This window comes from Trematomus bernacchii, unplaced genomic scaffold (genome assembly GCF_902827165.1).
Source record: "Trematomus bernacchii unplaced genomic scaffold, fTreBer1.1, whole genome shotgun sequence".
Classification (NCBI taxonomy): domain Eukaryota; kingdom Metazoa; phylum Chordata; class Actinopteri; order Perciformes; family Nototheniidae; genus Trematomus; species Trematomus bernacchii.
In genome coordinates this window covers 6889559-6905138 of record NW_022988098.1, presented here as the reverse complement: position 1 = coordinate 6905138, position 15580 = coordinate 6889559, and the positions used below count along the sequence as shown (strand labels likewise).

The 15580-nt window shown below is 39.8% G+C and overlaps 1 protein-coding gene across 1 annotated transcript in view; it reads left to right on the top strand.

Annotated features, from left to right (window-relative positions):
* The window catches only part of epha8 (eph receptor A8), a 111214-nt gene that overhangs the window by 62167 nt on the left and 33467 nt on the right, over positions 1 to 15580 (top strand). The window contains exon 6 of the mRNA XM_034122005.1: positions 483 to 798. Within this exon, the coding sequence (XP_033977896.1) occupies positions 483 to 798 (316 nt within the window). The remainder of the gene's footprint in view (positions 1 to 482; positions 799 to 15580) is intronic.

The window sequence follows — 15580 nt, the reverse complement described above, 5'->3', positions numbered from 1 at the left end:
AGATTTGTTTGTTTTAAATTGACCAAAACCCCAAAATGATGAAAACTGTTTTTCATATAAATCCATTTTTATATATCGTAATGATCCGTTGCGACATCTAACTGATTTTGACACTCTCATGATGACCTGAAGTGTGTGTGATGAAAGCGTCTAGATATTGCCTGAATATCAAAGTCAGATTTTTCTGAAAGCCAAGATTTGTTTGTTTTAAATTAACCGAAAAAACCCTAAAAATGACGAAAACACAAGTTTTAGTTCTGATAAGGTGGGTCACATGTAGACATTCTCAGTCATAATGACCTAAAGTGTGTGTGATGAAAGTGTCAAACTGACACCTATTGAGATAAAGTGATAATGTAGCTATTAAAACAAGATATCACAGTAAAAAGTTGTGCATTTGTATGAACATGTTATAAAGATTTATATTTATTCACCTGAAGTGTGTGTGATGAAAGTGTAAAACTGTCCTCCCCCCTCTCCAGGTGCGAGGCGTTGGCCCGTTGTCCAAACGAGGTTTCTATCTGGCCTTCCAGGACATCGGCGCCTGCATCGCTCTCACCTCGGTGCGAGTTTACTACAAACGCTGCGCCGGTGTGAGCCGTAACCTGGCGGTGTTCACGGACGTAGTGACGGGGGCCGACTCCTCCTCTCTGGTGGAGGTCAGAGGTCAGTGTGTGGATCACGCCGAGGAGAGGGACACGCCCAAGATGTACTGCAGCGCCGAGGGAGAGTGGCTGGTTCCCATCGGGAGGTGTGTGTGCTCCGCTGGGTTCGAGGAACACCGAGACTCCTGCGTTGGTGAGTGGACTCACAGTGTTTCTTGGTTTGCTCAATAAACACTTTTACTGTCACTGGTACCAAACTAGGGTTAGGGTACAAAAACCAAACCAGGGGAAATCACAGTGTTTCATTCTCAATTAACACTATTAGTCTGATGTTCTTGTATTTAGTTAACTTCCCTTGCACTATTGTATTTCTTCTTTGTTTCTTCTTGCACTATTTTAATAATTTTTTTCATTTATTATATTGTTTGATGTCATATATATTATGGATTCACAGTGTTTCTGGGTTTGCTCAATGAACACTTTTACTGTCACTGGTACACAACTAGGGTTAGGGTTAGGAACCAAAAACAAACAGGGAAGAATCAGTACATGGGACGTTAAGTTAGCTTAAATTCAAAAGCTCAAATACAAATGACTCCTGCGTTGGTGAGTGGACTCAGAGTGTTTTATTCTCAATTAACATTATTATTCTCACTTGTTCCTGCATTACTTGCACATTGGTCTTGCAACATTCTCTTGCATTATTTTATTTCTTCTTTGTTTCTTCTTGCACTATTATTATTATTGTTTTTTACATTTGTTATGTTTGTTATATGTCATATATGTTTATTTTGTACCGTTGGAGGAGCCTGGGAATTACGTTTTTTTATTGCCACAATTACGCTGTAGCTGTGCATATGACAATACAGCCTATGCACTTGGAACAAGGGTTAGGGTTAGGAAACAAAACCAATCAAGAAAATATCACAGGATCTTTTGATGCTGTGCATGGGACTTTAAGTTAGCTTAAATTTAAAAGCTCAAATACAAATGTAAATAAATGTTCTTATTACATGGGCTGAGTTAGAAAACTGTCAACAAAGGGATATCCTAAATTATATAATTCCACTTTATTAGATAAGATTATTAAAAAAGAACCTATTCTTCATCAGTACTAGAACTGAGACAATACAATGCAATTCAAAATGTTGCCTTTACCGAACACAGCGGTAATGCTGATTTAGATATTGCAGTAGTTCATATTGCAATTTTGTTAAAAATGACAATCCATTATGCAGCCATACAGTAGTATAGATATGTTATGATTAGGATATACGATTCAAACATAAAGCACAGTGAATTTCATATATAACCAGGAAATATCTCAAGATTATCTCATTTAAGCAAGACAAAAATGGCACTTTTCTACCTAAAATCGTTTCTTTAGCTGGCAATTTTAGTCCTCAAACATTTATTTTTATGGTTAAGCTTCCACTTCAATATTTGCACATGTGCCTAAGATAATGTAATAATGAAATGTGATTTATATTTTAACCTAAGCCTAAAAGAAAAGGGGAAAACAGAGACTAGAAAAAAGCTGTTACTATAAAATATAATATAAGTCCTTTCAATTCCATTCATATCTGATCATTGGGCTGGGCATTTGGAGAAATGTATTTGTGTTGATTACACCAATAACTACGACATAAGTGTTTTCTAAGAGTGATAAAAGAGAGAATTTGACTAAAGAAATAGCGTGAACACTTACGGTCACAAAATAAAAGCTAGGATTAAATCGATATTTTCTTTAATTTCGACGATAGTACTGATCTGCAGAAGATGCTGGAAAAAAATTTCCCTTCTGGCTTAATTTTTTATTTTTATAGCTACTCTGTCACGCTCTTTTCCACTTCAAAAAAGTCATCATGTAAGAATCAGAGTTGCCCATTTATTTAATGATCCGAAAGTTTCCTCTGGGCTCAGAACATCAGCAGAAATGTAACCAGAGTGTAAAAAGAGCCTTTGAAGCAACACATGAATTTGGAAAAGGGTTCTCACCTTTCTAGTGAATCAAAACATCTGTTTGAAGTTCTGCCTGTGATCCTGTGAAAAGTTCATGGTTCGGTCAAAAGCTTTTCTGAGGTTCAACGCTGCTTTCAATCCGGTAAATACTGAGAGAAATGCCGAGTGTGTCTCTTTCGTCATTCAGCCTCTGATGAGGAATAATAAGTGAGACGTTTAGATGCTAAGATTCTGGATCCTTCCTATTTTTTTAGACCACGTTCTGTTTATTTTTGTCTTTTTCGATTTTTCATGGGGATTTGATTGCGTGACCTCATGTGGCGAACTGTGCATACTTGAAGTTGCCATGGGTTACAGTAATTAAAGCCTATTAATCACAGCACGATGGATAATTAAACACTAAAAGCAGTTTGTCAGCCAAACGAGCCGAACAAGTCACGCAACACCGGTTCGCTTGCATCCGTCCTGACCTGTTCCTCCTCCAAACACCTACACACACACACACACACACACACACACACACACACACACACACACACCTCTCTGTTGTGTCTTAAAAAGGCAAGTGAAAAACACCCTTTTTCGTGCAAAAGAAAATTGTGTGTGTGTGCGTTTGTATTTATGCAGTTTTGGGGACCCCACTTTTTTACACACTCACCTCACGGGGCCCCCTGAGTATTTGGGGACAACAATCAGTTCCTCATTTTAAACCATTTGAAATGAATGCAAAAATCAATCTTACGGTGCTGTAAAGTGTTTAGCATTGGTCCATAGTGTGTGTGTGTGACCGGTTTAGAGGGCCACTCTTCTATAATTAGTTTTAGCTAATTAGCATTAGCGCAGAAAGGCAAAAAAAGAGCGTAGAAACAAAGTAAGGACAAGGTTGCAAGAAAAATCTGGAGTCACATCATGTTTATGGACACATTTTATCCTCATTGAGGCTGAACACACACGTCATCGTAACTACTGGAGATATCTTTTTTTTTCAAGACGGTAAAAGCTTCAAAGCACCGTAAAATAAAAATAACCTGCTCTATGATAACTCTCAGACAAGGTGATGTTTTCACTCCGCATTTCCTTTACCATTACATCACAGCAGCTGTAGTAGAAAGTGGATTTCCAGTGGACGGAGGGGGAGGGGATGGGCGAGTAAAGAGCTCTTCAGTAAATTCTCCGCTGACGTCTTGTCTCTTCTGGCACCAAACTGGGTCGTCGTGCTAATTCGCCCTCGCCAAATCCAGCCACAGTCACGCACACACGAGACCAGACAAGACACAGCGAGGGGCGGGGGGGCACGAGATGGTGAAAGAAAGACAGCTTAAGTGGGGAACGCCTGTATGTGTGTATGTGAGCAGATAGTGGAAAAAAATCATGAATGTGCGTGAATATGTGTGTGTATATGAGCGTGATGAAGTGGTTCTCCCCTGACAAAGGTGCAGAGCTTTGGCTGAGAGCACGGCATGTTTTTTTGTGTGTGTGTGTGTGTGTGTGTGTGTGTGTGTGTGCGTGCGTGCGTGCGTGTGTGTGTGCGAGCACAGGGTTGCGTGACATGCCGTTAAAAGTGTCACAGGGAGGAAGGCAATGAAAGACGAAAGGAAAAAGAGAGGAGGGTGGAGGGGGAAAGACTCGGTTGGAGTAGACCCCTCGTCCACTTGAGTTTACATCAAAACACTGAGTCTGTGTGTGTGTGTGTCTAGTTGAGCATACATGTGTGCAGGTGTGTACTGTAAGTGTGTATATGTGTGTCTCTGTGTGTGTGTGCCTCCTGGTGCTGGGGAAGAATAGACTAAAGTGCCCCCATACAGTGCGAGTGATCGAGGACACACTGATAGGAGCCACACACACTTAGGCTGGTCACATCTACTCAGCTCAGCAAGCCCACCCAAGCCTGACACACACACACACACACACACACACACACACACACACACACACACACACACACACACACACACACACACACACACACACACACACACACACACACACACACACACACACACACACACACACACACACACAGACAGAGACGCTGGGGAGAGAGGGGTTAGTTCCTTCCTCTGCTCAGTCACTGGACCACAGCCTGTCCTAGTCTGTGAACTTCACCTCTGATGCTTTTATTTAAATAATGCTTCAGTTTTTAGGGAAATAACAGGATTTAGAAACTAGAATACAAATGCACGCACATGCTGGAAATCTAAAATAACTATAGTTACCCCTTATGGAAAGACATCGCAGTGAAAAATGAAAACTTCTTGAAGTAAGTGATCAACTAAGTATAGTTACTAATATGTTACCCTTTACACCTGAAGTGTCTTGCAAAATGTGTAGAATTTTACAATATATTTATATTTCTCAAAATACGTTCCATTGTCTAAGCCAACACTGCAGCACAAACGATGATGAAACGTTTTCTTTCAACAGATGCACTTTGTTCAGAATATAAACTCATATTTGTACATAGGTAAATTACAACAAAGAACACAAGAAAAAACTGAAATGAAAAATGTAGAAATAAATAAATAATAAGAAAAGAAAACTATAATCTAAGTATCAAACCATCCCATTTATTTCAAGATTTTTACAGAGGGGTCGTTCACATATCATTTATCATTTTATTTCCAAAAACATGGCAAATAATTGCTTTTTTTAATACCTTTGAAATATTGAAAGGTTCGTCTATAAAAATTGATTTGTTCCTCGGAAAAATATACATACATTCTTAAATAATGCCTCATTTTATTTATAATTTAAAGGGGACCTATCATGCAAAATGCACTTTTGTATGTCTTTTATACATGAATATGTGTCCCCGGTGTTCCAGGGAACTCACCAAGTGTCAGAAAACACAACCCTCTCTATTTTCCTCCATACCCAAATCTCTAAAAAAGGGGCTGCAACGGATCTGATAAAAACTGATCCAGATTTGAACACTGTCCTGACGTCAGGACAGTGGCACTACGGCTATTGGGCCAACTCCACCAATCAGGAGGAGACAGCCACGGACATTGCCGTTCGAAAGCGCTGGAGACGCTGTAGTACATATGCCAGGCCTGTAGATGGTGCTGTTCTCACAGAATCAACCCTTGCAAAAACATAGCTAACATTTTTCAAATTGAGCAAAATGAGGCATGGCTAAAATGCATGATCTGTTTTGTATTTTGAAAAAAAAAAAGTATAAATATGCCTTATATAGGTATGGTCCTACACTATATTATTCAAATATAGCATGATAGGTCCACTTTAATATTTAAAGGCTGAATTTGATTAAACTTAATTTCAACTTTTTTTTTTCATCTTCAGTTTCATAATGCGTACAATAGCGTATTTGGCCTTTCCACAGATTCATCATCATAGATTATCATAGCCTTCAGATTGCTTTGATCGCTTTGTAAAGATTAAATCATGACTGAAGCAAATAATCAGATTTAGGAAATTGGTTGTCAGTTGTACAATGTCGAGAGTCCGATAACATTTACATCTGAAAGATTATTTTGTGTTCATAGTATTGTTCAAGTTGTATTTTTATTAAATCCTGCCATTTATGAACAGCACTCTATAAGGCCTTGCCCGTTGAGCCAACAGTATGAATAAATGAACGTCAAAATAAGTTAGAATATTTAATTGATATGACTTTCTTTATAAGACTTAAATAAATGCTGAACATAGGCCAATCATATACAATCTTAGACGTTATGTTGCATTGTTAAGTAGGCCTATTATCAGCAAGTCTTTTTACATTTGTAAAACTAAAAAATGCATCAATTCACTCGGACAGTTACATTTTTTATTTCCTTGGAAAGATTAACTTGAGATAAAAAAGCCTACCATCATTCTCAGATCATACATTTGATGATCTTTGAAGCTATTCTGTTTTAGCCTTGGAAATAATGTGTGTCGTCATTGTGTGTGTATGTGTGTGTCCAGCTGTGTGTGCGTGTATGTCCAGGTGTGTGTGTGTCAAGGTGTGTGTGTGTCTCCAGGTGTGTGTGTGTGTGTGTGTGTGTGTGTGTGTGTGTGTGTGTGTGTGTATGTGTGTCCAGCTGTGTGTGCGTGAATGTCCAGGAGTGTGTATGTCCAGGTGTGCGTATGTCAAGGTGTGTATGTGTGTGTGTGTGTCTCCAGGTGTATGTGTGTCCAGGTGTGTGTGTGTGTGTGTCCAGGTGTGTCATCCTGGCAGTTCTTGTAATTTGTCTCCTAAGCAGACGCAGTGATTGGTTCCTGCAGTCACTGATGCATTGTGGGATTGCTCAGAGCCTCTTTGACTCTCCTGCAGGCAAACGCTGCTCCCTGTCAGTCACAGAGAGACTTAAAATAGTAAATAAAGGGAGAGAGATTGAAGGAAAAGTAAAATAAAATGAATAAGGTGAGAAACAAAAAAAAACACTGACGGAGATTATGAAACAAAGTGAAACGAGCGAGGTGAGGCGTCAGGAGAGAAAAGCCGTGACACATAATGTGATCGTAATCTGTCGACGTGGCACCTTAGAGAAATATCAGAGGGAGACGAGGAGGATTTAATAAACCTCCCCTATATATTTATTAATATTCATGTTTTATATTTATTTCCACACTGAGAGAGGAGCTTTTGTCCCTCCCCTGGCCTGTCAGCACACACACACACACACACACACACACACACACACACACACACACACACACACACACACACACACACACACACACACACACACACACACACACACACACACACACACACACACACACACACACACACACACAGGTCACTGAAGCTCCAGAGACAGAGCAGTGACAGGGTGAAGCCCCCTGATTGGCTCCTGGTCCCCGAGGTCTATGCAGGTGAAAACAGCTGACACCCAGGACAGAGGAACACCAGGGATGGCTTTCTTCAATACAAAAAGAAGTGTACATATTTATTATTTATTTATTTATTTAAATACTGAATATTTTGTATCCCCCCCAAAGCTAATAAGTGTATATAATTCTGGATAACTTCAGAAAGGGACCTGAGACAGGAGCTTGTGAGATCCACGTGTTTTAAAAACCAGAATATATATTAATATTATTATTAATTCATATATTATAGACGATAGTAGATAGTTACACCAACTGCCTATTTAATTGATTTTGTCTTTTAGGCTACTTTTATTTGTATTTATTTATTTAAATGCAGTAGGCGAACACCTGCTTTATGACACCCAAACAAAATGTCATGCTTTTTATTCATTGATTAAACCAAAACTGAATCTTTAGACCTATCCTATAAATTGTGGACACATTGATACTTAATTTCTTGGTTTCTGCTTTTCTAAGGTCACATTGTTCTGTTGTCTTACATTACATTACATTTAATTTGGTTGACACTTTCTCAAAAGCCACTTACAATAAACAACGAAAGAGCAGACATTTTCACTTCAAGCAAGTCATACCATTGTAAGTGCTGGTGAATTAATTACAAGGCCTAAATTAACTTTTTAAAGTGCTATTTTGTTTGAGTAAAAACATCTTGTTGATATTTAGCATGTTAGCTATGAGCTGCTACGTCTTTCCTCCACTTCCTCCTAGTTCCTAATAAAGATGCAGTTAGGATGATTTGGGGAAACAGATGATGGCGAGGACTTCATTATTCCCCGGCTCACGACCACTTGAGTGGAACACGATGTTCATAATTGCTGTCAGATTCAACTTGTGGCCGTGCGCTATGGAGAACGTATGAGGAGCTGAAATTTTCAAGCGGTCTCCGGAGAGGGGGGGATGGGGGAATACCAAGTGATCAAATTAGTTCCTTCCTCCGGGCGGTCTGTAAACAAATGCTGATCAACAACACTGTTACTGTTTAGAGGGAAGTGACACCGAGGCTGCAGAAACACTCCCACACACACAGCCTCCGGCGGGAAGCTGGGGTGAGCTCACACACTCTCACTCACTCTCACACACTCTCACACACTCATTCACACACACACTGAGTGAGAACAAGTCACATACACTCGGATTTAAAGCTGAAATGATGTATCGATGTCATTAAATCTTTTTTTATTTAATTTTACACTCAACACTTAACTTTTAAAAACCAGTAGAAGTTAGTGAACACAGGACTGAATAAAACAAATGTAAAAAATAAATAAAGGAATACATAAATGAGTACATAAATAAATATGAAATGTTTTAAAAAATACAATTAAAATAACAACCAAATATAATACAATTATAATAATCTAGTTAGAAGTTGGTAAACACAGGACTGAATAAAACATTGATAACAAGTAATAACAAATAGAAAAATACATGAGTCAATAAATAAATAAATAACAACATTTTAAATTAAAATAAGAATACAAAAATAATAAAATGGTAATAAATACAATACAATTTTAATAATGCAGTTATGGCCACAAAGCGATGCCAATTGTCCTGATTTGGACAAACAAAAACTGTACAAAAGCACAAAACCTCAGCCATCACATCTGCTGAGGCCTCCAGCTGTGCAGGGGGAAACGAGGAGTTGGGAACGTTTGTGTCCAAATGTGTGTGCGTCCAAATATGTGTGTCTATGTGTGTGTGTTCAAATGTGTGTGTTAATGCACTAATGTGTGTGTTATTAAACGTGTGCACATCTGTTTGTTAGAGTGTGTGAGCATTAGTGCGGAGGGATTTGTTGTTGCTGTGCCAAGACTTATTAGTGTGTGTGTGTGTGTGTGTGTGTGTGTGTGTGTGTGTGTGTGTGTGTGTGTGTGTGTGTGTGTGTGTGTGTGTGTGTGTGTGTGTGTGTGTGTGTGTGTGTGTGTGTGTGTCCTCATTGGATGATTGTATTGGTCATGGCGGAGGGGAGAGGAGAGGATTAGAAAAAAGGAAGGAGGAGAGGAGAGAAGAGGATGGAAGAGAAGATGAGGAAATAGGAAGAGAGTGATTACAGTAAAGAACACAGCAGAAGAAAGGAGAAAATGAAATAGGAGAGGAAGAGAAATGAACAAATGTGGAAAGGATGTAGGTAAAGAGAGGAGGACGGGATGAAGTGAAAGAGGAGGGCATGAAAGAATAGAGAGTAGAGCAGAGGAGGACAATTATGAAAAAAGAGAGGATAGGAACAGAGGAAAAGAGAACGAGGAAAGAGGAGAGGAAAGTGGATGAGAAGAGATGGTATTATTAAACAATGTAATGCTGCTTTTAATGCTGCTAAGCCATCATGAGTGTGTGTGTGTGTGTGTGTGGTAGTGTGTGTGTGAGAGGGAGAGGGAAAGCGGGAGATAACACAGTGAATCGTATCTCGGCCAGACACAGCTCTGTTGTGTCACTCAAACTTCCCTCCAATCTTTGTTGTGATTGGCCGAGGCCCTATCTCAACAGCAGGTGCAAAGGGCTACACGTCAGTACACAATGCAACTTTGCTGACACACACACACACACACACACACACACACACACACACACACACACACACAATCACACGCCTGCATTGCCAAAAGACACACAAACAAATCCTCTTATGTGCAGCCCATGCTTAATCCAGGAATGAAAACAGCAGGGTTGGGAGGGTTACTTTGAACAATATGAGTTACCTGTGAACAAATCTAATCGGTAACCTAATCTAAGTATCACATCTAAGAGTAACCTGATTACTTTCCGTTACTTTGGGATTACCTCAATATTAAATGGAAAGCAACGTTTGGGAACTTTGGGATTCAAGCCTTTGCAGACCATTAACATGCACAAAAAGCTATGTATTGCTACAGGGAAGGGAAACCCCTAAAAGCATAATAGGGCCTCTTTAAAACATCCATACTGTAGATGGTTACATTTTCGCTCGATTAAATAATTTTTGAATTCAAGGCCACAAGCAAGTCTGGATGTTAACGAGTTGCGCTATTTCGTTTTTAAATGCAGTTATATAGAGTATTTTTTAGTCATTAAGTTGGTACAGTAGTCGACTGCTTCGTTAGGCAGATTGGAAGGAAATAACCTGCCGTGACACCGTATTTTTAAGTTGATTAAACCTTGGTTCAAGCATTACCTGCCTTTCTGTGAATACATTGGGCTACTCAGCCTACGCACATGGTCAATTTGATAAATGGCCACTATAACATGCTTCTGTGATGATTGCAAATATGATCATAAACCAAAAACTCACACATTTCTCTTTGGCATGGGACATTTTATGGGAGGTATTTTCACTTTCTAAGATCACAGCCATTATTTGGTTCACCACAGTGTTATCCTAAGCCTGAAACAAGAGAGCTGCTGGGTAAATTATTGATTGAGTGTGTGCCACCCCTGGCCCTCAGTAGCCACCGTGTCCCAGTCCAGTGTCTAAGAGCTATTAGTGGTGACAGTAAAGAGACAGGAGACATGATAGCAGATCACTGGGAAGCTGGCAGCCCCCGTCTTGAGGGACTGCGGGACTTCTTCAAATGATTTTCTGCCCTGACTTCTTGTTGAGTTAAACTGATGTGCACACAGGGCGCCGTCACTTACTTTCCTGTTGCAGGCCTCCACTGAAGGAGCACAGTGTGTATGGATGTGGACGGTTGGATGTATGTGTGTGTGTGTCGTGAATCGTAATGAAGTTGGCATTTAAATTAGAACAAGGGAACAAGGACAAGGGAGACAAAGTTTCGCTCTTCCATCAATGTCTGTTGATTCCTTGGTCAGATCAATTGACAGTATAGAAACATTTAAAAGGTTATTCTATGCAATATGTCCATCATTTCTTATTGAAAACCAGACTATGCTCTAATGCAGTCTGCTAAGATGTCACTTGAACATTTAAGTGGCTCTCAGTTCGGAGACAACTAATGAGTCAACTGTTTTACTTCGGGAATGCTACACTTTGTTGTTGCAGATTTCAATTCAAGTCAAAGTCAACGTTATTGTCAATCTTTCAGTTTGTGTGTACAGACAGAGAGATCGAAATAGCGTTTCCCACAATCCCGAATACAAAAATACAAATATATATACAAATATATACGTATATCCTATGTATACAATCAACAGACACATTTATACATATGCACACATTAAGAAATAAATAAAAGCACAACAATCAATATATACAAAATAACAGTCACTTCAATATCTTTGGCAAATGTACATTAGTGCAAGATTGTCCATAGCAGCGTAAAAAGTATCTGGTGCTGGATTTGAGCGGTGTCAAATTCACCTAAATTATAGTTTAAGTAAAGTATTTGTTCTCAACATCAATCAACCACCTGCCTAAGATCCAAACCAATTATTTTGTCCAATTGAAAGACCCCAACTGCATTGTCTCCCCTCTTCTAACCGATCCCAATTTGTTTACTACAAATAATTGCTTTAAATAAATCAATGTTTATCAATATTCTTACCTCACATAGTCTTTTCTTGGGCAAGCCACAGAGGTTTTAACAGCCCTCCAAGTAGGTTTAATTTGTATTAAACTACTGTAGAGCTGACTTATGCTAACAGGTTGTATGTGAAATGACTCTGAAGGAGAGGGTTTCAGTTAGTATCAATGAGTCCATGGGGTCACTGTGGCTCTGGAGTTAAATGGGTGTCTACTAATAAGAGGCAGATTGGCAGGTTTGATCACCACTCCCTGCAGTCAACACGTCAAAGTGTTCTTGGGCGAGATACCTAACCTCAAATTGTGTTGAAATGTTTTCAAGTCGCAAAAAGTGTCAGCTTAATGGTGCGAAATGTAATATTTGATTCTTTGTGGCTACCCTTCAGTTGTCAATGTAGGCTCTGTGACCTGCATCCTTAATTTATATCATCCTGCAAGAAATCATTATTTGACAAAACGTTTGCCTATTATGCTTTTTGGTATGCTGTAGTATGTCATATAGGTTTTATGTAAATGGTCTTCAAAGGCAAAAATCCCTATGTTTCTCTCCCTAGCGCTTCTATTGGCTAGTGCTCCAACACCTTGTACGTGATAGGCTAAGGGGCGGGACATCTCTGAGCAGTTGACCAATCACAACAGAGCCGGCCAGCTAACCAATCAGAGCAGACTGGGCTCTAACTCTTAAAGTTGTCGACTTCCTTATCTAAAAGTCTCCCATCTCATCATGTAAGCTGCTTTAAGAATCAGAGAGGACTTTTACTTTGTTTCGGATCTCGTGAACTTTTTCTGAATATCTTATATGTCCTGAGCTGCCTGTCTGTGACCGTATTAGCGCAGTGTGACTCCTGCCTCCTTTTCAAATATATAAATAAAGAAAAACAGTTGATTAATTTCCCCTGTGATGCATTGAAGCGATTGCTAATGTCGGAAAAAGGAGAGAAGTTTAGCCTTCCTCCCCTCCCTGCTGCCTTCCCCCTCTCGCTTCCATTTCCGACACTCGTACTTCACATTGTCTGATTTTCTCAATCTGCTGCTAATGTGCCTTTCAGAAGGCCCGTCTTTTTCGGAGCCACCCTCCCCCCTTTCCCCTCCCTCCCCTCCTCCTCCTCCTCCCAGTCCCTCCATCAGACACAGTTTAATGGTGACAGCCATTCAATCGGATAATTAACATCCGTTTAACGCTCATTAACCGGGATGTATTTGTCTCGTTTGATTTGTAATTACCAGGCCGTTTTCACAGAAAAACACCGCAGTAATGTTTCCTTTGTGATGGCTTCATTGATGGAATTGATTTGAACCCAGCAGGGGGGGCAACAGGGAGGCAGAGATGCATATGGCCTGAAAATATTGATGCCACACTCTTTTTGTGTCCTAGTCTCTCTCGTATGAGCCTTCTCAGGCAGACAGAAATCCTGACAGCTAGAGAGGAATCAATTCGTAGCATGAACACAACATATACTTACAGACGTCTGCAGCTGTGATTTACAAAGAAACATGATTCACTCTAAATGTGTGAGTGGAAAAGTATTTCAGATTCCAACTGAAATGTTAGGTTTTTCCCGCATACAGATGTGATATAATGATTTCTCAAAGCATAGATAAACAAAAATGTGAAAATAATCATTACATTTCTTACATTATTTGTGCCTTTTTTGCCAAATAAGACAGTGTTTTTTTAAACAGACAGTGTTGCACTAAAGATTTCTGGACAATTTGAGGTACATAATCACATCATTGACCAGGGTTGGAGGGTTAAAAATGTACTCTCTGAAATACTAGTCACACATAAAAAAGTTTAATTAGTAACCTTATCTGATTATCACAATAATGAAGTAACCTTATATCTTTCGGTTACTTTCACACTGCCATGAGACACTTCTTCAAAGAACATTCAAAAGTACTGTTATCCCCTAATGATGATTTTAATGTCTCTGTTGACCCCAACCCAACAAGCTGGATCCATCTATCCATCCTCCTTAAAGGATCCTTAACCATCCCAATCCATTCCTCTCTCAAGGTCATCGATCACGCAGCACACAGTGAATCTGGCCTGCCTCAGATTGGATAGGCCACTCCTTCGTTTAAGGCGTACAGTGTGGCAATCCAGCTGTTAGTATCTGGAATTGCAAAGTAAAGAGGAGGGACAATGTAGATGTTGAGTGTCCCATTTCCACAGCTGATCTCCCCGACACGTTCATCCATCACTCGGACAGCTTCAGCGTCTCGTTAGCGGCTTCATGCGCTCCCCGGGGAACAGGCTAAGGAGCTGTTGGCTAACTTTGTCACCGGATAGTGGAGTGTACTTGATTCCTTACAAGGACGATGCTACGAGAGATCTAGGACATCAGGCATGTTTTGAAGCTCATGTAGAACTTTTAGATTTGCTTTGAGTTTGATACACTTTTCCTATGAAGTAACTGGCACATAGGACATGAAGTGAATACATTGACTATGTTTATGAAGCGCTTTATCCAGTCTTTACCACTCCTCAGAGCGCTTTCACAGCATTCACCCTTTCACCTATACTTTCCCAAAGACATATCGTCATGTTGACTTCAGGGATCAAACCTAAAACCCACAAAAACGCACCTATAGCACAAACTGCAGTAGCCACCATAACCCTACATATATTTGTATATATTGTGTTTTATAGCAATCTTTAGTCCTCTCTCAAAACATATTTATATTATCCCCTACCCCTGACTTTTATTCTAACATGTTTAATTGGATTTTAACCGTGTGTGTACATTTATTATGACCTTGGGTCTTCCAGTCCATAGTAGCACAGATGTTCCTGTATACTTTGCCAGCCACTTGGTTATGACGCTCCATGTATGCATCTTACACCCTGCTGTTATGTGCTGCACTCTCTCAGGGGCTTATTCACACAATATCTTACTTGAGGAATGAAGGAGACTTAAGATCTGGAGCTCCTGAGCCGAGGAACCCTACAGTATACCTGTAAAGTTCTTAACCAATAATCTGAGGGGAATTTCTTGTTGTTTGTTTTTAACTTGTGATGTGTCATTTTGTAAAGCACTTTGAGCTTTATGTGTTGTATGAAAAGTGCTATATAATTAGAGCTTTATTATTATTATTATTATTATTATTATTATTATTATACCTCCGTCCCAATGGCAGAAGGTGAAAGTGATGGTGCATGGGGTCCAAGATGGAGGTAGCCTTTCTGACCATTTCTGACCACTTTCTGTAGGTTGGTGTTACTGTCCTTCACACCCTAAGATTCCTGTCATGAGAGGAAACTGACTTGTTGAGAATTTGTTCTTGTGAGTCACATTTGATGTATTAAAACAAATTGACCAACCATCAATGGAAAGCAATTCAAAATCAACAAATTGAGTCAAAAAAGTCAAATGATGGGCATACGACCCTAACGCAGTGTCCACACGGCGGTGTGCGTTGAAGCTTGCCGGTGGGCTTGTCTGAAACTCGACCAACAACCAATCACATGAATCTCCCGCCCTTACACCCCCCCCCCCCCTTTTACTCAACCCTGAGTCTCCTCACGCGTGGGACGATGATGTGCTTTCTCCAGTTCCCCGTTTTTCCAATGTATTTATTTACCCACTTATACAGGGAATAAATCAAGGTCAGCACACAATGCCGCACACGGCTATTAAGATTCATTGTAATGCAAATTCTCCTGAAGCGAGTGTACTACATTGACAGGTACTGACACGCCAAACAGTCACAC